At 41.6% G+C, this 22,746-nt stretch overlaps 2 protein-coding genes across 4 annotated transcripts in view; both read left to right on the forward strand.

Moving 5' to 3' along the window:
• The window catches only part of LOC114687756 (intelectin-1a-like), an 87,678-nt gene that overhangs the window by 33,909 nt on the left and 31,023 nt on the right, over positions 1-22,746 (forward strand). The gene's annotated exons all lie outside the window — the stretch shown is intronic.
• LOC114688564 (intelectin-1a-like) lies at positions 551-10,477 on the forward strand. Its single transcript, XM_028863142.2, has 7 exons — positions 551-608; positions 1,877-1,975; positions 3,299-3,546; positions 3,875-4,033; positions 4,438-4,558; positions 5,428-5,531; positions 10,267-10,477. The coding sequence occupies exons 1-7, from the start codon at positions 551-553 to the stop codon at positions 10,417-10,419; spliced, it is 942 nt and encodes a 313-aa protein (XP_028718975.1). The 3' UTR covers positions 10,420-10,477.

The raw sequence follows: 22,746 nt of genomic DNA on the forward strand, positions 1-22,746 counted from the left end.
AATACAAATGAATGTCAAATGTTATAATCTCATCTATTTCTTTTTTGAAAATACACAGATTGATGAAATTTCCAAACCTGAAGGTAATACTAGGATATGACCTTTAATATTTGTCTTTTAGGGACTTTGAATTCCGTTAATCATCACTGTAAAAAGAAATTTCCTGCAATAAAAAAAGTTGCCCCTCCAATGGCATCCTGCCAGAAAAGGAGAACACTGGCAAGGTCTGGACTTTCCCACCAGGCTCTTCCCATAAAAAGACAAGAGCCTCACCAGGACCACACTAGAGACTCTGCAGAGAGAGGGGCTCATCTCCACTCAAGTGGCAACTCTGAGTTTCTAGCAGGATATGGAGGGGAAGGTAGTTGTTATTGATGGAATATGGAAAGTGGACTCCAGCTCAGGTCTGCTTTAGACCCAAAGATGTGAGGAGTTTAAAGGAAAGAGCCTTTAAGTAGGACTAGATAGGAGCAGAGACAGGGATAATGGGAAAGATGGTCTAGATAGAGACTGACCTTCAATCTTGTTTTTTTTTTTTTCCTAGATGACCATGACCCGACTTGGCTTCCTGCTCTTTATCATCCTGGCCACCAGAAGTTGCAGTGCAGGTGAGTCTTGCTATGGGATCCAGATTTCTCAGGTCACCTCTAACTTTATAGTCAGTCAACACTAGACTGGGTACTTCTAGGACCTGGGTCTCTGATGTCCAGAGATCATTCTTTTGTCAAGGTTGTTTGTTTGTTGTTTTTTGACACAGGGATTTTCTGTGTAGCCCTGGCTGTCCTGGAACTCACTCTGAAGAGCAGGCTAACCTCAGACTCAGAGATCTACCTGCCTCTGCCTCCTGAGTGCTGGGATTAAAGATGTGGGTCACCACAGCTTGTCCGAGCATGCCTTTTAAAAAAATGAAATTAACTATAATTGTATTGTTTTCCCATTCCTTTTCCTCCTTACAACCCTTCCCAATTATCTGCCCTCTCACTCCTGAAAAAATAAAGGACTATTTTTGTTATATCCTGGACATGTAAGTACAACCTAGTCCATCCACTATAGATATGTAGGCTGGGTGCTGAGTGCCTCTTAAAGGAATTGGCCAGTGGCAATAGATTGTGGAGGTATGTCCTGGTCCAGATTCTGTACTTGTGTGTAGCTCTAGAGGAACTTCTGCAACAACTGTATTCTGCCATAATCACTCCTTATGCTTAGGGCTTAGGTCTTGGAATTTCATTGCCAAGGGAATGACCTTCTCCATATCCAGAGAATATTGTCTTCAATTCGGCTGTCTACAAGAACATTATTTTAAAATATGTAATTCCTCTTTACTGCCTTTTTAGTATTTTTAAGGAAAAACGAAAGTCTAGAAATGACATCTTACTTGATCTCTACATAATTTTCTTTATAAGCTTGGGATTAGGCACTTGGAAACTTAAGCTCAGACACAGTAAATAAAATCCCAAGATACTTCTCTTATAAACATGGAGCTACTTACACCTGAGTAGCTCTGACCCCAGAGTTCTTGTTTGTTTCCACCCTTCTGGGTTCTCAGAGGACATTGCAGAGTTGAGGCTAGTTTGCAAGGATTTTTATTCCAGGGTCTCTTGGTCAAGCCTCTGCACTGTCGACCTCACTACCCATGCTTCAGGCACATTAGGCTCCCTGCATTTCTTCTACTGCAAACCTGGACTTCACTATATTCCCCTTTTTCAGGACTTTGGACACAAAGTTCTCCAAGCCTTCAAATCTCTTGTCTTTCTTCCTAGTTACAAATCTTGTTGATTCTCAGAGTGAGGCTTTGAGAAGTCATGGGATGAGTTTAGGATGGACGATAAGAGGAGGTTGAGTGTCACATGAGAGTGAAACTCTGCATCTTCTCTAGTTGAAGAAAAGGTGGATACCAACAGATGGGCCAATCCTGTGTCTTCTTCTCTGTTGAGAAGCTGCAAGGAAATCAAGCAGGAGATGAGTGGAGCACAAGGTGAGTGACAAAGCATTTAAGGACCTCTCTGTAATCCTAACACTGGGAGCATAAAGCAGGGGATTGAAGGCTCCAAGGCAACCTGGAGAGACGCTGTCTCAAAAATACAAACAAATAACCCACTTAGGAAATCAGGCTTTTGTCATCTGGAATAGCTTTTCTTTTTTGATATAAAAAATGTTATGAAATGTACATAGTGTATAAAAATTGCCACTGATAAATTTTTAGTGTTTTCAGAGTCAAGAACAAATTTCACAATGGTATGGATCACCACTATCCATCTCCAGAACGTTTCCATTCCTTACACAAAATCTGTAGCCAAGAAGTAACAAAATTCTGTACTCCCTGTGAGCTGCTGTTCTGTTTCCTACTTCTATGAATCTGTCAATTCTTTTTACCTCATATGTGTAATATACCTTATTTCATTAGCATATTTCAAGGCTTATATGTGTTATGGACAGTTAATTACTTTAAAAAGATTTAAGTGGGGCTGGAGAGATGGCTCAGAGGTTAAGAGCACTGACTGCTCTTCCAGAGGTCCTGAGTTCAATTCCCAGCAACCACATGATGGCTCACAACCATCTGTAATGAGATCTGATGCCCTTTTCTGGCGTGACATGCAAACAGAACACTGTATACATAATAAATGAATAAATAAAATAAATATTTAAAAAAAGATTTAAGTATTATTATTATTACTGTGTGTAGATATACATGTCTGTGTGTGGGATTGTGTACATGTATATGTATGTACATACAGAGTCCAGAAGAGAGCATCTAGTCCTCTGGAGCTGGAGTGACAGGAACTTGTACACTGACAAGTGTGAGTGCTGGGAACCTAACTCAAGTCCTCTGCTAGAGCAGTGCTTGGTCTCAACCACAGAGCCATTTCTGCAGCTCACTTCATCCTTTTGATCTATTGGATATATAGGAATGTACACAATATATTCTGCATATTAGACAACACAGTATATTGCTTATTCTTTTTTCTGAAGAGAAATACTTGGATTGTTTCTTCCTTTCAAGTCTTGGGTCCAGAGCTATAACAAACATAAATGTACATAGCTGAGGCCCTGTTCCCAGTTCTTTGGGTATATACCAAGTAGAGTTGCAAAGTCCTTTGATAATATTTATATTTAACTTTAGAAATAAATCACTGTCAGTTTGGATAATTCTATGTTCAGCCTCAATCACAGAAGCATGGCTTTCTGAACACAGGAAGATCCCCAGGGACACCTGTGACAGGACACTCAGGGAATGAGGCATTAGCCAGAGAAGGACAATGAGGCTTCACACAGGACTGTGGACTGGTTCTCTCTACAGATGGCCTCTATTTCCTCCGCACGGAGAATGGTGTCATCTACCAGACCTTCTGTGACATGACCACTGCAGGTGGTGGCTGGACCCTGGTGGCCAGTGTGCATGAGAACAGCATGGGCGGGAAGTGCACAGTGGGCGATCGCTGGTCCAGTCAGCAAGGCAACAGAATAGACTACCCAGAGGGAGATGGCAACTGGGCCAACTACAACACCTTTGGGTCTGCAGAGGGGGCCACAAGTGATGACTACAAGGTTGGTACACTCTGTGGCCACTTGGGAAAGGGTGAGGATGTGAGTGTAGTCCAAGCATGCCAGGGAGGGGGTTGGAAGGTTGCCCTTCAACATAGGGCTGAAGAAGTGAAAATATTCATCTTGAATCTCAACATCCTCCCAAGTAGGATTTCTAGTAAGTAGCTAGTAGCACTGGGAACTTGATCCTTAGAAATGGGAGTATCAGAGCATGGCTGGTCATCTGTCCAAATGGAGCCCAGAGATAAACTGTGCTGAGGACTCTACATGTGGGTCTTTCACTTAGTGAAACCTCCTGATCTGACCAAGCTTATTGTTGGTTGCTTTCCAGAACCCTGGCTACTTCGACATTCAGGCTGAGGACCTGGGTATCTGGCATGTTCCCAACAAGAGCCCCCTGCACAATTGGAGGAACAGTTCCCTGCTGAGGTACCGCACCTTCAGTGGCTTCCTGCAGCACCTGGGCCATAATCTGTTTGGCCTGTACCAGGTACTGGAGACTGCTGGCTGAGGCTGCTTTTCATGGATGTGGAGAGAGAGACAGATATTTGAAGTTGGGCAAGTTTTATTCCATGTTTTCCTAATTTAATTGTAGTAAGCCAAAGAAGAAAATGGATATGGGTATACGGGAAAGAGAGGAGAGGAGAGAAGTATAGGGAGGTAGAGAGAAGAGAAAAGAAGAGGAGAAGGGAGGGAAGGGGAGGGGAGGAGAGAGAGAGGGAGGGTAAAGTCTAGGGTCAAAGAGACACAGACCAAGGAAAGGATTCTTTCTTATCTGACTGGTTTGGAAACAATCTGTTACTGGACACATGCTGTTCTTCTCCATGCAGGGCAGTGTTCCTGTGAGTGCCAATGCTGCCATCCTTACCCAGTGACTTCTTTTGTTCCTTGTAGAACTACCCGGTGAAATATGGAGCAGGGAAGTGTTGGACTGACAATGGTCCAGCAATACCTGTGGTCTACGACTTCGGTGATGCTCAGAATGCAACCTCTTATTACTCACCCAATGGCCAGAGTGAGTCTTCAGTGCTCCTCGGAACCCTGTGCAGGACTTAGTTATAACAACAAACTGTCATTTACCATGCACTACAGCCTGCTTCTCTTCTATGAATGTGTTTTGTTTCACTTCATTCAATTGCTTGTCCTTGGCTCTCAACTACTACTAACCCATTTTACAGCCTAGGAGATTGGATCACTAAAGGTCCAAAACTTGCCTGAGAACACAGGGTATCAGCAGGAGATCTGCATTTGCTCTGAAGAAATGTGGTTATAAAATCAATTCTAGCAAAATTGATATCATCCAGTGGTTTCTCAGACACAGGCCAGGCCCATGTGCAAGGGGGAGAAAAACAGAACAAAATCGGGTAAAACAATTTAAAAAATAGAGTTTTATTTCTACTGTGAGGGGTGACTATCATGTTATTTAAAATAAATCAAAGGTGACAAATACCCTTTATAGATGTTGAAGCTCTACTGTGTAAATTTAAAACTCTTGTTCTTTATTCTTGGCATATAAAAGTTAAAAATTAAAGGGAACAAGGAAAGTGTGATAGGACCAGAGTCAATACTTGCTACCTACTGTGACGGTCCACTGGAGGTTGTCAGGGTGATCTTCCTGGGCTACTAAATTTCTTCATACAGCCTTCCACAGACTGGGGTCTGTTTGAAGACCCACTCTTAGACTCTGGGATTTGGAATAACTTCCTGTTAGCTATGTTTGTGGTTGGGATGTTTCAGCCATTGGACTTGGTAGTGTCAGACTCCACAGGGTTTCTGATGTGTTGACCTATAATCTGTGCCTGGCGCTGATAATCTCTGCATTGACCTCAAGATGAGGATTTCAAGAACCTTCCTTGAATGCTTTTTTCTACTTTTTCTTTTCAGAGGAATTTATTGCAGGATTTGTTCAGTTCAGAGTGTTTAATAATGAGGGAGCAGCAAATGCCTTGTGTCCTGGCATGAGGGTCACTGGATGCAATACTGAAATTGTGAGTCACTTTTTAATAATTTTTTATTTTTATTTAATATATATACCTCTTTGATTGAGTTTAGGTATGTGCATGTGAGTAAATGAAGCCTAGGATGCCAGAAGTAGGTGCTAGATTTCCTGGAAATGGAGTTACATGGGTTTTAACATGCCTGACATGGGTGCTTGGGAACTGAACTTGGATCCTTCTGCAAAAGCAACAAGTGTTCTGAACTGCTGAGCCATTTGTCTAACTCCAAACTCATGAGTCTTATTAGGGACCACGGGGGCCTGTGGTTAGACTGAGTTTTTCAGTGTGTGTTGAGCATGGGAGATTGTCATGGTAGTGTGAGCATGTGTGTGAGAGTGTGACCTTGTAGCTAGTTTGGTCTCAGGGATCAGAACTTCTGTCTAGATACAAATATCCTGTATGGTTGAAGATCAAAATCATTTTACATCTTCTAATGCACTATCGCTGTTTGCTTAGTATTTAGGATAAAGCACTCAGTTACTTGGAGTCAGGGTGACACTTATATTCCGGAAGTCTGTGGAAGCCTTTGGAGGCTGAGACTGTCAGAGAGTCCCCAGGTATTGTCATTCTCCACCCAGGATTTAGCTTTCAGAGTGAAATGATCCTTTCCAAGGTTTGTACAGATGCTTATTGTGAGGAAGGATTACTAGAAGAGTTGTGGACATCTGGTAGACCTCACCCAGGTTCTCCACCTCCCTATCACAGGCACTTTCTGTGGTTAATGGTCATTGTGCAGACTGATTGCAAGGTGAGGTGCACTCAGTTCCACTGCAGGTGCCTGATACTCCCTTAAGCCTGGGATCATTAGACTCTACTGTTTATTTGTGGGAGCCCACAACTGACTCAGTTTCCCCATTTTGAATCTGAAATCTATTCTGAGTCAATAGAGTTCAGGCTTGTTTGCTCCAAGGGTTTGAGAAAGTCCTGACTAGCTCACAAGAAGGAACACACTATCTAGCTAGATCCAGGTCTCTGATGCCAGCCAGAAGTATATTGAGAAAAAAAAAAAAAAAAAAAAAAAAAAAAAAAAAAAAAAAACCTGTCTGCGTGTTGGCTCAAGGCAGGATAGATAGTGGCTGAATGCCTATGCTGTGCATTGTTCTACCTCTGTCTTTCAAAACTGAATATAAGCTGGCTGAAATAAACTCGGGGCTGTCTGGCATTGACCAGCACACCTCTCGATTCTTTTCTGTCTTCTTCATTCTGCATGCCTCTACCCAGCTACCCAGCTGACTGTCAGCAGGCTCCAACATTTATTTATTTATTTTTCTAATTTGTGGCAAAAGGCAGAATGAGGTGGGGATTGCCAAGAATAACAAATTCTCTTGGAAGCTAGACCTCCTCAAAGTAACAGTCTCAGAAAAGGGTCCTGAGCCCCTCACAGGTGGCTCTTTTTGATATTTCATTCCTTGGACATCAGAGTATCCATTCTCCTGGTAGGATAAGGAAGCTTTGCTGACAAGGAGGCCCCCTGATTGTGATGGAGAGTGATGGAGATAATGAGAGGGAAGGTCTCCTTGTGAAAATCTGGTTCCTATTCACCTTTCAGTCATGTCTGAAGAATATGAAATGCAGTGTGCACAGGTGCCAGTGTGTTATTCGCTTACTGTTTAGCATAGCTTGTTGAGCACCTACACTGTAATGGCCCAGGAGACATGCCATGTCAAGTACCTTGCTAGCACTTAGTAGGTTAGACATTCACACAAATGTGTAATTGTTATCTGATATGTTTGAAGTACAATAGAAATATAAACTAAGGAGTTTGGGTATGGCTTAGTGGTAAAACTTTTGCCTAACATACAGAAGGCCCTGGGTTTTGGTTCCTAGTGCCATTAAACAAAAGACAGCAAAATACAAAGCAAACAAACAAATGATAGCTAGGGGCTACACTGAGCACTGGGAATGGCTAAGTACTGACTGCAGGAAAAGATTTTTGTCTTTGAGACAGGTTTCATATATCTTAGGTTGGTTCTAAACTCACTGCATAGTGAGGATGTCCTTGAACGTCTGATCCTTCTGTCTTTACCTCATGAGTGCTAGGATGACAGGCCTGTGACAGCACACCCAGTTTATAGGAGAGGTAGTTTTGAGTTGAGTCTTGGAAGATGTACAGAAGCTTATGGTGTAGACCAATTGAGGGTGAATAAACAGCGTATTCCAGTTTTCCAGTGTTTCAGTTAGCAAGTGGTATTGAGGGACAGCAAGCTGTGTTTTAGTTTTGGTGTAGGGATGGATGTAGGGTAGAGGCAAGAGCTGATTTAGGAAGTGTTAACAGGAACTAGATCAAGAAGAAACCTTTACATTACTCTAGTGAGTTTGTACTGCATGTAAATGATGGGAGCCACCGACACATTTTAAAGGGGAAGACTAACTTCATCATCTTTGTGTTAAGATGACACTGATAGCACAAAGTCAACTTTGAGTGGGGAAAGACTAAGCACAAAACAAGGTGGTTTCCAGGGTCCAAATGAAAGCATGAAGTAGAGCAGGACCTGTGTATGCGGCCAGTGAACACTGATAATTTAAAATTTGAGACCAGTTGAATACATAGACTAGGATGCAATATCTAGGATAACCTTATGGTTTTCACTTGGGTGAGTGAATACCATTTAAAAAATCTTATTAAAATTAAGTTTACTTAACTAATAACATAAAATTACATATTAATAGAATACACTGCGATGATTCAATACACAAATAGATCATGCGATGTTTACATCAGGTTAAGCCTGTCTGTCTCTCAAACACACATTTCCTTGTGATGGAAACATTCCAATTGATTTCCTCTTTTAAACTCTGCAACATACTATCATTGCCTATAATCATATTTCTCTGTAATATCACACTAGTATTTCTTGTTCCTATTTAATTGTAATTTAGTGCCCATCTAATTTCTTTTCTTCCCTGATTTTTGGGATGGTGTGGCAGAACATATTCTGCTACTTGGGAGATTATGGCATGGAAATATCAGTTCAAAGCCATTGAACTGCATTTATTAAGTTACAATGTCTTAATGAAGACCTGGTTTGGAGTCAAGAAGGGATTTACACTCATGTGCTTTGGTCAGTGATGGATTGCTTAGATGGCAGTGGTTTCACATGGTAGTACTGCCTAGAAACATCATAACGATTCTAGATTGTTTGAGGACACCCTGTGATGTTTACACTGTGGTCAGAACAGCCAATGAATTTATCACAATAAATCCCCATTGTTAAGTGGTACATGGCTGTAGCTAACCTTGTTTTTCATGTGGAGCTTGAAATGTCCAAATAGTGATTCGAGTGGCAGAATGATTTAAGATCTTTAGCTCAAGAAACATCTGGACTGCAGATTGACAGTTTGAGCCATCAGTGAACAGTCGGTTAACTGAAGTCAGAGGGTGACACAAGCTACAAGGAACTGGACCATGTGTCCTCTGGGAAGTGGTGCTTAAGGAATTCATGAAGGCATCGTGGGAAAGGAATTATTATTAGCAGGATTACAGAGAGCAATTTTACTCTGTATTCCCCAAAACAGGAGTTGTGGGTTTCTTTTGTAGTCTGGAGTCACACATAGGGCAGAAAGTGCATTTTAAGATTTAAGCATCATGGCACCACATTTTCTCAGAAAGTGCTGACTGATGCTAAAAGATTTAAGTAGCTCAGAAATGTTGACCTGAGCCTGAAGTAGAAGATGTTCAATATCCCAAGTGTCTCTTTGTCTAAGACCCAGAACTCTCTAGGCACTTATGGGACACAAAGAGGATCCAAAATTTATGACTCCTGATTACAGGGTGTTAGTTCAAAATGCTCACTTAGTCATTACTTAGTTTGAATTCCCTTCCCACTGTCTGTGAGAATTTAGGGCATAAGGTCAAAGTGGATGTTACACTCAAAAGTATAGGTTATAAATACACAATTTTCTCGTTCTCTGGGTCCCTTCGGCAGTTTAGGTTTATGATTCCTTAAAAATTCCTTATAAGATTATCTCTCAAGGTAGATAATAAAATAATTAATTCTTTCTTTATAACTACAATTATACCATGTCAACAAAAGGTTTGGCTGAGAAAATTTGCTCCTTTCTTGCTCATGACAGGCTACTTAGATATATTGCATGTGAGTTGTTGGGATGACTCTTTTCAATCATGTCTTTACCTATAATCATTCACTTAAGAATTGGAATGTAACCTCGTTATGATTTCTGTCTTGCCTGAAAGATTCTGGTGGGTATTTAAGTGGTGGAGGGAAAGGGAACAAAAGAGAATAACGTGAGGAGAATAAAGAAGGAATCCATCAGGAAAGTGCATGAGTGTCTTCCTTCCCTAAACCCCTCAGGTAACAAAGTCTTAGTTTACACTAACACTGTGGATTTCTTTCAAACCCTGTGCTGCCTTGGAGGCTGTCCCCCCTAGGCAGTGACAACATAGGTACATTTATGTCATGTAAGCATGTGCACCCAACCACCACACTTCCCATCCCAGTGATCTATTTCCTCTAACCAGACCCCACCCCATATACCGCTCTACCACCTCCCAAAAGTCAGTTCAAAATAGTGACTCCCTTAGTGATTAACTAATTGATGAAGGTAGGTCCTCCTGTTCAATGCCTTCCCCAAAGCCCTGACTCTGGATGTTACTTACAGTGGGCACTAGGTCTTCAGTACATATCACTTTTGGGGAGGATGCTTCATATTCAAACCATATCACCAGCTGACCTCTCATTGCTATTTTCTCCTTCTTGTTTTCCAGCACTGCATTGGTGGAGGAGGATACTTCCCAGAAGGTAACCCTGTACAATGTGGCGACTTCTCTGCATATGATTGGAGTGGATATGGAACTCATATTGAGAGCAGCAATAGCCTGGAGATAACTGAAGCAGCCGTCCTTCTGTTCTATCGTTGAGAACTTTGTGGTGTGTGGTTTGGGACCCAGACTTCTCCTCCAGTCTGTGGACTCACATGCATGGAGAAAAACTTACCCAGTTACTAGAATGCTAATGACACAGGAAAGGAGAATAAATTACATACATCGCAGGCTTGGGTATCTTTATGAATTCTTTTTGTGCAGGGATGAGAGATTTCAAAAAAAGTTTCTGCTGCCCTGTTTGATTCTCTTGGGATATGAGGGCTGGAATCCTGATACAGCAATATTCTCTCAGGTAGTCCCTCAAACATCCCAGGAGATACAGGACAGAGAGGAAGAACGCTACTCCATTGCTTCCTTATTTTATTTGCGTTCCTTGCTAGTTTGTTTTTCAGATGCATCTAGTGTGTCCTGTGCTCGTCACAAACTACCAATGTAACAAATGTCCTGGGTAAACAAAAACAAAACAAATTCATAGTGTTTTAATAGTTTACTTTAGGGGGCAGGGAATTGGCTCTGGGGTAAAGGTGCTTACCAACAAACCTGGTGGCCTGAGTTCAGTTCCCATTATCAACATGATTGAGAGAGGGAATCAACTTCTGAGACTTGTCCTCTGACCTCTGCCCATCCATCATGGTACCAGCATACAAATACATAAACACATGCACACTTGAGGGTGCAACATGAATAAAGAGGTATAATAAAAATTTTTCTTTGTAGATGCATTATATTCCAGTTTATATATTAACGAAGGCTATTGGGGTCCAGCCCCTCAATAGCCCTCTACCAGGGTATGCCCCAAACCTTGCTTCCTATCAGTCCCCTAAGTACCAAAATCAGTTAAATTTGTTTGTAGCACCAGGTAATGAGGACTGTTGGGGTCCAGCACCTCGATGGCTCTTTCCCAGGGTCCATGGAAGAATCTACAACCAGCTGTTAATCTAATCTTAGATGATAGGAAATGAATCTATGCACATGAAACTCTTTAATCCATTCACTTTATTCTTCTGAGTCAGTTCTTTCTCTACACAGCTTCCATTTCTGCTCTCATACCCTGCTCCTTTCCTGTCTGATTCTCTCTACATCTTTCTGCTGCTCTCCCTAAATGCTATCTTAATTCCCTCATCTTAGTTCTGCCCCATCTTGGTCTCTCTCATCTCGTTCTACCCACCTAGTTCTTCCCTATCTGGCTCTTCCTCATCTTCCATCTCGTCCTTCTAGTTCTCTCTTCTAGTCCTCCAATCTAGTTCCCTTTAAGTCTCTGAGGTTCACAGTTGTATAGCAATGCTCTGGCTGAGGCAAGGTCACCAGGCTTGAATTCCCTCAGGGTCAAAAGGAGTGGCAATAAGAACCACACAAATTGTCAGCTCTCATTTACAACCCAGAAGGGGAGTGACTAATGGAGAAATGAATCAACTAAGGGCTAAATTCGGTTACTATCTAAGCAAAGGGGGTTCATGTGCTCAAACTATGTTCGTAGAAGTGGTTAGTGGAAATGTTAAGAACCTGTGGAACCTATAAGTCACTATGTCATGTGTGAAATAGAACTGCCTTCTCTTTTCTTTTGGTTCCCCTATCTGTCCAAGCTATCTCGGCTGCTGTGTTTTCTGGCAGGGCTGAGAAGTGCACTCGGTGGCTGGGCAGCCTGAGTCACAGCTTGATGTACCTGTAAGTAGAAAGAAACCCTTTAGTTCTGAGTTCATTGTTAAAGGTAGATCTAAAACTAGAGATAAGACTTTGGAAAGGGGAAGGTTAAGCTTAATTAGCACATCCACCAGTGTGGTGGTATTGTGTTCCCCAAAATATCGTGTACCTTAATAAACTTATCTGGGGTCAGAGAACAGAAAAGCCACTAGTTAGGCAGTGATAGCACACGCCTTTAATCCTAGCATTCCAGAGACAGAAATCCCTCTGGATCTCTGTGAGTTCAAGGCCACATTGGAAACAGCCAAGCATGGTGACACACGCCTTTAATCCCAGAAAGCCAGCCTTTAATCCCAGAGAGTGGTGGTAGAAAGCAGAAAGATATATAAGGCGTGAGGACCAGAAACTAGTAGCATTTGGCTGGTTAAACATGTGGCTGGTTAAGCTTCAGGCTTTCCAGCAGCAGTTCAGCTGAGAGCCATTGGGATGAGGACACAGAAGCTTCCAGTCTGAGGAAACAGGACCAGCTGAGGAATTGGCAAGGTGAGATAGCTGTGGCTTGTTCTGTCTCTCTGACCTTCCAGTATTCACCCCAATAACAGGCCTCGGGTTTGATTTTATTAATAAGAACTCTGAAGATTCCTGCTACACACCAGGCCTTCACAAACAGACCATCTGGATGCTTAAGTCTATTCCCAGAGAATCTGGGAGGTTTCAGACTCTTTCATCATCTAAAGATGGTCCTGGCTAGATGCTGCTAATAACATAATTACAGAAAGGCCTGAAATTAGGGATTTTGACTGTGTCTGTTGTTAGCACAGTTGGAGAAAGTCATACAAATACTTTAATTGTATAGGGGAAATTGTGCCCAATGAATGATGAAAAAGCTACAATAGCACACAACAAATTCATAGCAGGAATCAGCTCTTAATCAAAAGCCAATATCACCAACACTCCTTGAGCCTTGGCCTCATCCTCTGGAAGAGTCCTTAATTCTTCCAGGTATAGCTTTGGCATAACCAGCTGAATTCGTACTTCACATATTTTTTGCAGCCTGCAGCAATATATGTAGCAAATTGTTTTTATCAGAAAGAAAAATGAAATAACAAACTTTGCAAGAAAATAGATTGGCTTAGAATATATACTGTAAAATATGGCCATCTCATCTTCCCCATATGTGGATCCTAGCCTATAATGAATGTAAGTATGTAAGTAAGTGCTGTTAGTGTGGTTATAGCCACGGTTCTGATGCAGCCTGGGTTCAGGCTGGGAAGGGGTGTCAGCACAAAAAATGAACTGTCTGACCACCAGATCAGTTTCACACAAGTGGCCAACTCCAAATAGCTCCAGCCACCTTTATTTATACATCAAAACAAGTATGTTTTTCCAAACAAGATTTTCCCATCCTCCAATGTTAACCTCCAGCAAAAACGAACATGTCAAATAGGGTTTTTTTTCATACTTCTACATCAAAATATCTTTAAACCAAAAGCAACACTTATCATTTTGCTGGTTTGGAAAATATTGAGCCAGGCACATCCTGTCTTTACAAAACTAAAAGATGATTGACATAGGTACATATTTTCAAGGACAACAATCCAATTCAAAACATATTTGCAGAAATAGGGGTGATCTGTCTCTGATCCTGTCAGCAATGAATTAGAACATCTCCTGGGGTCTGAGTTGGTAGCTGGCATCCCCAGACAAGAAATCTGAGAAGCATCAGCTCCCAAAGAATTCTAGGGGAAAATATTCAAGAAAAAAAAAAGACAGGGTTTCCAAGAATGATCACATCTGTCCCGTGCATGATTGACAAAATGACACTAAAACCACCAAGAGAATCATCAATATTACTAAAGAGAAAAGAACATACAGGCTGCATGTTCTCAGCAGTATTCTATGCTGTCCCAAAGTATACTAGTCCTTGCCAAGTAAGACTGTCTCCATGGGCTTTTACCTCAACTGGAGACCTGTTGGACAAGCATTCATATACTGGTCTGAAGGTAGGTCACACAGCTCACAACAGGGTGTGTTACGTCTATTAAAAAGACCAGAAAACTGTAATCTCAGGTGTACTGGCTGGTTTTGTGTGTCATATTGACAAAAGCTAGAGTCATCAGAGAGGAAGAAACCTCAGTTGAGGAAAGGCCTCCATGAGACCCAGCTGTAAGACATTTTCTCAATTAGTGATCAATGGGGGAGGGCCCAGCCCTTTGTGGATGGGCTGAGCAAGGCCATGGGAAACAAGCCAGAAAGCAGTACCCATCCAGGACCTCTGCATCAATTCCTGCCCTGCCCTGTTTGAGTTCCTGACCTGACTTCCTTCAGTATGAAAATCGATATGGAGGTGTAAGCCAAATAAACCCTTTCCTCCCCAACTTGCTTTTCCGTCATGGTGTTTGGTCAAAGCAATAGAAACCCTAAGTAAGATATCAGGTGATGAGGAAGGATGGGATGCAGGTAAATGACACATGACTTGTGTCTCTATCAGCGTGTGTGTGTGTGTGTGTGTGTGTGTGTGTGTGTGTGTTGGATAAGTCCCTAAAATGTAATTGACAGTGAAAGTTTAAAACCCTAAGCAAAGCTCCTGAAAGGCCACCTAACCATCCTGAACTTCACTGACAAGTATAGAGTTAGGAACAGGGCAAGCAATTGAATGGCTAGGTTCACCAGGTTGAGTGGTGTTTTTACTTGTGAGTTCATTACAATAAATGACTTTTTATTAAAAATAAATTTAAAATGAGGTCTGGGATCCAGTTCATCAGGAGAGTGCTTGCCCAGTATTCATGAGGCCCTAGGTTTCATTATGTTCCTACAGAGGAAGAATTGGAGGAGGAGGAGGAAAGAAGAAAAGGAAGAAGAGGAGGAGGAAGAGGATGAGATTTCAATCTAACAAAAGAATTAAGAGGGAAAAAAGAAAGAAGAAAAATGTAATATAGCAAAAGAATATCTTTATCTCTTTGGCTCTAGAACAAGACAAACTAGAGAACAGGTTCATTTAATGTGTTTTGGGTACAAACCACAGAAACATATATATAAACTAACATTTGCAAATTTTAAAAAAAGTTATAATAATTGCTGTGGATATCACTCTATATAAATAAAACACTGATGGCCAGTGACCAGGCCGGAAGTATAGGCGGGACAAGGAGAGAGGAGAATTGGGGAAACAGGAAGAAGGAGGGGAGACACTGCAGCCACCGCCAGGATAAGCAGCATGTAAAGACACAGGTAAGCCACCAGCCACGTGGCAAGGTATAGATTTATAAAAATGGGTTAATTTAAGATAAAAGAACAGTTAGCAAGAAGCCTACCACAGCCATACAGTTTATCAGTAATATAAGCGTCTAAGTGATTATTTTATACGTGGATTGTGGGACTGCGGGGCTTGGTGAAACCTGGAGAGAAGCCCTCCAGCTACAAATAATGGTAATTTGTTTACATTATGTCTGTCCCTGCCATGCCTGACTGCTATACCCTCTCACCCATTGCCCCCTGTGTGTCTGGAAACATGAGCTAATTTTCTCTACCTCTGCCTTGGAGTTACACTACAACAACAAGGCTGTTCTTTAGCAAAAATGCCCCAAATTTCCCTTTAATGAGTACAATTAAATTGAAGGTCCACACTTTAGTACACATGAAATCCTAGGGCATAACCCTAGCACACATAAGCTGGACATGGTGGCACATACCTCCTGGCAGGTAGAGGGAGAAGGTTCAGAAGTTTGAGGCCAGCATGGCATACATGTCTCAAAAAAAAATCACATTAAAATATATTTTCTTGGGGCTGGAGAGATGGCTCAGCAGTTAAGAACACCTGGGTTCAATTCCCAACTTGTACATGGAAGCTAACAGTCACCTGTAACTCTAGTTCCAAGGGATCCAGTGCCCTCTTACATTGTCAGAAGATTAAAAAAAATGTATTAAAATGGAAATATATTTTATTAAACACTCAAGAATACAATATAAAGCAACTCACTAGCATGCAACAAGTTGTTACTCTAAGACAGGTAACTTCTTAGGGCTATACATGTTGTTTCATTTAATTTTTGTGAAAAACACATGGGAACTTTACTGTTATCAGTATTTTACAAATAAGGAAACTGAGACTTGGTAGATGAAAAACTTATCAAGGGTCAGGGAAAGTCAAGGAGGAAGCAGGACTCCATGAAAATAATGGCATATGCCAGTCATCCCTCTAGGGTAGGGGAGGAGTTAAGTCAAATCACCTTCTCAGTGAGATCCTCCTGCAAGCTTCTCTGGATTAGAACCACCCCCCACCCCCACCCCGTGCTTCCCTAGCTCCATGAGTCACACTTTCCTAGAACTTGTCACTTTTGCACTAGAAAAGCCTGCAGGTTTAGAACGTGGCTCATCTGTCTGCTTTTTCACAGCTCCACAGTCCTTATTGAACTAGGTCCTGGACTAAGTGCTGGGGACATGTGAAGGACAGAAGTGTTCTGCAACTGGTCTGCACACTCCCAATCAACAGTGTCTGGCACAAGGGAACTGGGTCACACACAGGGGGCTGCCAACAGATAAACCTCATTCAGGTTTCCTATTGCTTTCTCTAATTGGAAGAAAGGTGTGTGAGAATAATGAGGAGACAAGGATATCTATATAGTTCTTAATTTTTTATAATTATTTATGAGTGTGTGTGTGTGTGTGTGTGTGTGTGTGTCACACAAGCCATTATAACATGGAGGTCAGAGGACAATTTTGTAACTCAGTTTTCTCCTGTTACCATGTCGATCATGGGAATCAAAATCAAGTCATTGGGCCCCATGGCAAGCACTCCATCAGATGAGCCATCTTGCTGGCCTCGCGTCTTTAGGAGGAAGAATGGGATAAGAGAAAAGTCAGGAAAGAACAATGAGCAAAAGACAAGTTATTGAGGAAAGAGAAGAAGACGGAAAAAATGGGGAAGAGAAGAGAGACCCCGAGCAATTTCTCATTCAGGATCTAAGAAATCTAGTTCAAACAAAATACATATTCTTCCCTGCCCCAGTGTTCTTTTTAACAGATGACTGTTTTGCTTGCATGTATACATACAATAATTGTGTGTGCAGTGCCCAAAGAGGCCAGAAGAGGGCATCAAATCCCCTGGAACTGGAGTTATAGACAGTTGTGAGCTATGAGGGTACTGGGAATCAAAACTACGTCTTCTGCAAGAGCAGTTTAAAGTCAATTTAGGACACAAAAGACTGTCAGAATAAAAAAAAAGGGGGTGAGGAAAAGGAGGAGCAGGAAGAGAAGGAGGAAGAGGAGGAGGAGGAGGAGGAGGAGGAGGAGGAGGAGGAGAGGGGAATAGAGAGATGGCTCAGTAGTTACAAGGACATTGCTTTTTTCAGAGGACCCAAGTGCAGTTACCAGCACTTACTTCAGGCAACTCACAACTGCTGTGAGATAATGCTTTTGTACACTGGTTTAATAAAATACTGATTGGCCAGTAGCCACGCAGGAAGTATAGGCAAGGTGAGCAGAATATGGAATGCTGAGAAGAGGAAGGGCAGAGTCAGGAGTTGCCAGCCAGACACACAGGAAGCAAGATGATAAGGCAGAACTGAGAAAAGGTACTAAGCCATGTGGCTAAACATAAATAAACATTATGGGTTAATTTAAGTGTAAAAGATAGTCATTAATAAGCCTGAGCTAATGGACAAGCAGTTATAGATAATATTAAGCCTCTGTGTGATTATTTTATAAAAAAGGTTGCAAGACTGTGGGTGAGAAATTTGTCCCAACTGCAGGCCAGGTGGGACACAGGAAAATTCGGACTACATTTGGCATACCAACATGGGTCTCTCAAATTTCCATAAGGCCTAAAAGAGTTTAAAAAGGGCTTCTAAACACACAATAACAGAGCCAAAAACAGCTTTCTACTTCATGTCTCATACAGGCCGAGATATAAAGACACCAAGGTACAGAGATGCCATGGTATGCTGACTTTAGCTACAGTATGGAGGGTTCACAGCAAATGGGCTTGAGTGCAGCATGGTAGATTCCTGCCACAGTACACAGAGGCATCTCTAAGCCACACAGTATGCTGAGTGGTGGATTTAGCTTTTGCTGGTACAAAAAAAAAAAAAGGTTTCTGGGCTACACACTGCTGGGTGGAGGCACAAACCCACTGCCTCCCAGAGTCTGTGGAGTGCGTGGCTCCCAGAGCTGGCAGTAAATGTACCACCACCACATTGGGAAGCTGAAATTGGTAGAGTCAGCAGCCAAGGTTTCCACTTGAGTACTAGCCACTGAAATTTAAAGCAATAGATTCATAATTAAACAGATTCAGACGGAATAAACCTCTAAACAGTTTACAATGTATGTGAAAAACGTATTTAGGCTTGGAAGAGAGAAGAAAATAAATATAGACAGTTCTATAAAGAAATAGTTTTTAAAAAATAAAGTCTTTAAAGAGACAGTAAAAGTAATATAAAAAATAAGCCACATAAAGATGGAAATCACACACCGAGTCTGGATTACATTGTCTTTGGGATTTTTAACTGCAGAAAGACATTTGATTATAAAGGTTGATAAGTTAAACCAATATATATATTATAAGGAATCTTGACTTCAAAATTTAGATCTAAAGATATGTTGCTTTGGAAAGGAGACTGCTTTTGTTTCCACAGGGAGCAAGAGGCTATGCATTTGTTCTAGGTTAAGATACATCAGATTTGATCAGCCAAGTCTCCTTGAAAGGTCTCTAATGGCCAATGTCCAGATTGGCTTCAAGGCAACTGGCTCAGACAATGCAGCCTCACAGACTATTCCAGTCAGAACTTGACCATAATTCTTAATTTTCTCAGGATCGCCATAAGATTGCCAGTGCCTCCATCTAGCAAGACGTAGTATGAGAATCTATGCCCAAATTCCCAAATATGGTTTATAAATGTTTATTTTTATTTAAAGGGGGTTAATTATAAAAGCAAACTCTTTCTAAAAGAAAAAAGATGGTATGATATAGAAATGTATAATATAGATATGATAGGATGAAAGGGTAGATTATTAAATCTACTTTTAAGGAGCAACAACTATTGTAAAAGGTTTTACATTACTATAGATTTTAGTTTATCACAAATTTAAAATTAATTTTGTTATACTGTATATATATATATATATTTCTACTCTTGTTTAAGGTATTGTGTTTGTGCAGCTCATTGAAATTGTAATATATAATTAAGAAATACAGATACAAATCAATAATTAGTCATCTATGATAGTCAAAATTATAGTCATGTTAAGTTTTCTATGGATACATAGATAGAGTTCAATTAAGTGGGTAATCTTCAAATACTTCAAAGACCTACAGAATATGGCTTTTAAAATATTTTAAAATCTTAGACTTTTCTGGATATTGAAATATGTCTGCTCCTGGCAACACCCATTTACTTTAAAGAGAAAGACAGGCATCAAAGACACTCTATATGGAGTTTATCTTCTTCTTGGCAAAAATAGCCATTTGAGCAAGAAACTGCTCTTGCCTGGACTGCTGATAATATGTTACACAAACTGGACAAACAGGACCCAAAGGATGGTGACCACTGAACTTTGCATGATAAAATGGTCCTTCAGGTTCCTGCTTCACAGAGAAGACTGCCAGACATTCTACAGGACACAGAGAAAAGTGACTGAGAGACTCTAGGCCTGTAGGCTGAAGATGGATAACCCAACATTGCAGAGTAACTTTGGATGACTGTCCAGTTAGTTGGCTGTCTCTGTCATTCTAGATTTTTGGAAGTTGCTTACAATGCTTCTTCCTGTTTACTTAGGTAATATTGTATCCTTCTGGGTCTTTGATGTAGTTGAAGACTAGATAGTTATAATCATAATTTTCCTTGATTATGATAAAAGATAAATTAGATATGAAATTTTAGACACAAATATAAGATATATGATAAAACATTTTCCTTAATTTTGCCAAACACAAATAAACTAGGTATTGTAACTGTAATTCTTGCTTGATAACTGTTCTATTATATGTAATTTTACTATGTTAAAGTTAAAACCTTCCTTTTTGTTTAGACAGAAAAGGAGAAATGCTGTGGGATAATGCTTTTGTACACTGGTTTAATAAAACACTGATTGGCCAGTAGCCAAGAAGGAAGTATAGGTGGGGTGAGCAGACTAAAGGAATGCTGGAAGAGGAAGAGCAGAGTCAGGAGTCACCAGCCAGACACAGAGGAAGCAAGATGAGAAGGCAGAACTGAGAAAAGGTACCAATCCACCTGGCTAAACATAGATAAGAATTATGGGTTAATTTAAGTGTAAGAGCTAGTCAGTAATAAGCCTGAGCTAATGGCAAAGTAGTTATAAATTATATTAAGACTCTGTGGGATTATTTTATAAAAGGCTACAGGACTGTGGGTGAGAGATTTTTCCCAACCATGGGCCAGGCAGGGCATAGGAAATCTTTCTGGCTACACAGAACTCCTTCAAATTCCAGTTCAGGGAATCTAATGATCTCTTCTGAACTCAGTAGGCACCTGCACATAATGTGATACACATTACCACACAGAGACACATACATACATACATACATACATATATAATTCTTTTACACAAATTATTTTATTTTAATCTTTAAAAATAAAACAAGGAAATGTTGAGCTAAAGAACCTCCTCCCTGTCCTGTATCTCTGAGGATGCTTAAGAGGTTACTTAAAAGATTATTGCTGGATGCCAATCCCATCAGAAAAACAAGTAAGAGACCCAACTTTCCTTAGAAATAAATATCCCATACTTTTGATTCAGATCCCACCATGCTATCACCCTTCCCTGGCCCCACACCCACCTTGGGCAGGTATCTGCTGCTCAGGTGCAGGCCACACCAGTCAGAAAAACATGTAAAAAGCTCGCCAATCCTTGGAACCCCCAAACACTGCCTCGTTTGAGATCCAAAAGTCCAAAGCTGCTGACACACTGCTGCTCAGGTGAAGGCCACACCAGTCAGAAGAACACAGACTCCCTGCTGTACCAAAGACCACACTAGCTGCCAGAAGTCCAGCCCCAAACTCTGACAAAGAATCCATGCTGGGCTAGAGTTCACACCAGCTGTCAGAAATACAGACCACAAAGACCAGAATACCAAAGAAGAAACATAAACCAAGGGGAAAAAAGCACCCTTCCAACAAAGACAAACTCAGAAATCAGCACTGTGATAGTTTGAATGTAATTGGCCCCCGTAAGCTGATAAGAAGTGATACTTTTAGGAGGTGTGGCTTTGTTGGAGTAGGTGTGGCTTTGTTGGAGGAAGTGTGTCACTGTGGAGGGGGCTTAGAGGTCTCATATATGCTCATGTCAAGCCCAGTGACCCAGATCACTGGCTGTTGCCTGCAGGTCAAGATGTAAGACACTCAGCTCCTTCTCCAGCACCACGTCTGCCTATGTGCCTCCTTGTCACACCATGATGATAAAGGACCAAACCTCTGAAAATATAAGCCATCCCATTAAATGTTTTCCTTTATAAGAGTTGCTGTGGTCATGGTGCCTCCTCACAGCAATAGAAACCCTAACTAAGAATAGTTGGTACCAGGGACTGGGCTATTGCTGTGATAGGCCAAAACAAGTTTTGATTTGCAGAATTATATGGACTTTGGAAGTTCGGGTTAGGAAAGCAGTGGAATATTTTAAGCACTGATTAATGGGCCATATTACAAGGATCATGGAAACAGTGGTGCTAAGAGTTATTTGAACTGTGAGTGCCTGGCTCAAGAGGTTTTAGAGGAGAAGAATACTAATATGTGCCCTAGAGACTGTCCTTGTGATATTTTGGTGAAGAATGTGGCTGCTTTTTGCCCTTGTCCAAGGAACCTAATGTTAGGATCCTGCCCTTACTCCAGCACATGTGTAGACTGGAGTCTTGCATCTTATGTCATCAGCGTGCATGGGCGCCTACATACCCACCTTAAAAAGCTGAATGCAGACCCCCCCTCTCTCTCTGCTCTCTCTCTCTGCTCTCTCCCTCTCTCCTCCCTGCTCTCTGCTCTGCTCCCATCATCTTTCTTTCTCTCCAGGCCTGGCTCTCCTCTCTCCTATTCCCTCCTTCTTTCTAATAAAGCTCTTTGTAACTCTGGTAGTCATGTGACTTTTCCGCCGGTAACCAGCACCACCACCAGTACCGTTTATCATAACCATCATTTGGTGCCATGACTCAAGGATAGGATATTCCATGCACTCAGTGTCGGAGGCTGAACATTGTTGGAAATCTAACCAAGGACCTGTAACTGCCACCACAGCAGCCACTGTGGTAACATGGAGGGACAGTGCTCATGACTGCCTCTGTGTCTCGCCACCCCTCCGTCTTCCCCCACCACAGGTGAGTTCACCGCCGTTTCCTGCGGCTCTGCAGCCTGAGCTATGTTACTCACGCTGGACCCCTGGGGGGTCCTCGCCTGCATGCCATGACACATTCTATCTTGACTAAGTATGGGATGCTGTCGGCCCCCAGGGGACTCTGGTGCATACACCTGGGCCCTTATACTTATCGTGACAATGGTTGGGGTAACCTGTGCTGTTAATGCCAATATGCAGCCTGCCTATTCTCAAGGACGCTTGAGATAGGAGCCTGGGATCCCGTTTGTTATTTTAATTTTTATTTCTCTCTCTCTCTCTCTCTCTCTCTCTCTCTCTCTCTCTCTCTCTCTCTCTCTCTCTCGGCTGCAGCCATGGGACATAGGAATGGATACCAGTAAATCTGGCCACATAATGGCTTCATGGGAA

The sequence above is a fragment of the Peromyscus leucopus genome, chromosome 15, assembly GCF_004664715.2.
Source record: "Peromyscus leucopus breed LL Stock chromosome 15, UCI_PerLeu_2.1, whole genome shotgun sequence".
Lineage (NCBI taxonomy): Eukaryota > Metazoa > Chordata > Mammalia > Rodentia > Cricetidae > Peromyscus > Peromyscus leucopus.

Excerpts from the sequence above, each read along its gene's own strand:
- LOC114688564 (XM_028863142.2), top strand. The coding sequence starts at position 551 with ATGACCCGACTTGGCTTCCTGCTCTTTATCATCCTGGCCACCAGAAGT. Across the intron at positions 1,976-3,298 it reads GGAGATGAGTGGAGCACAAG|ATGGCCTCTATTTCCTCCGC; the intron begins GTGAGTGACAAA and ends TTCTCTCTACAG. Across the intron at positions 4,034-4,437 it reads ATCTGTTTGGCCTGTACCAG|AACTACCCGGTGAAATATGG; the intron begins GTACTGGAGACT and ends TGTTCCTTGTAG.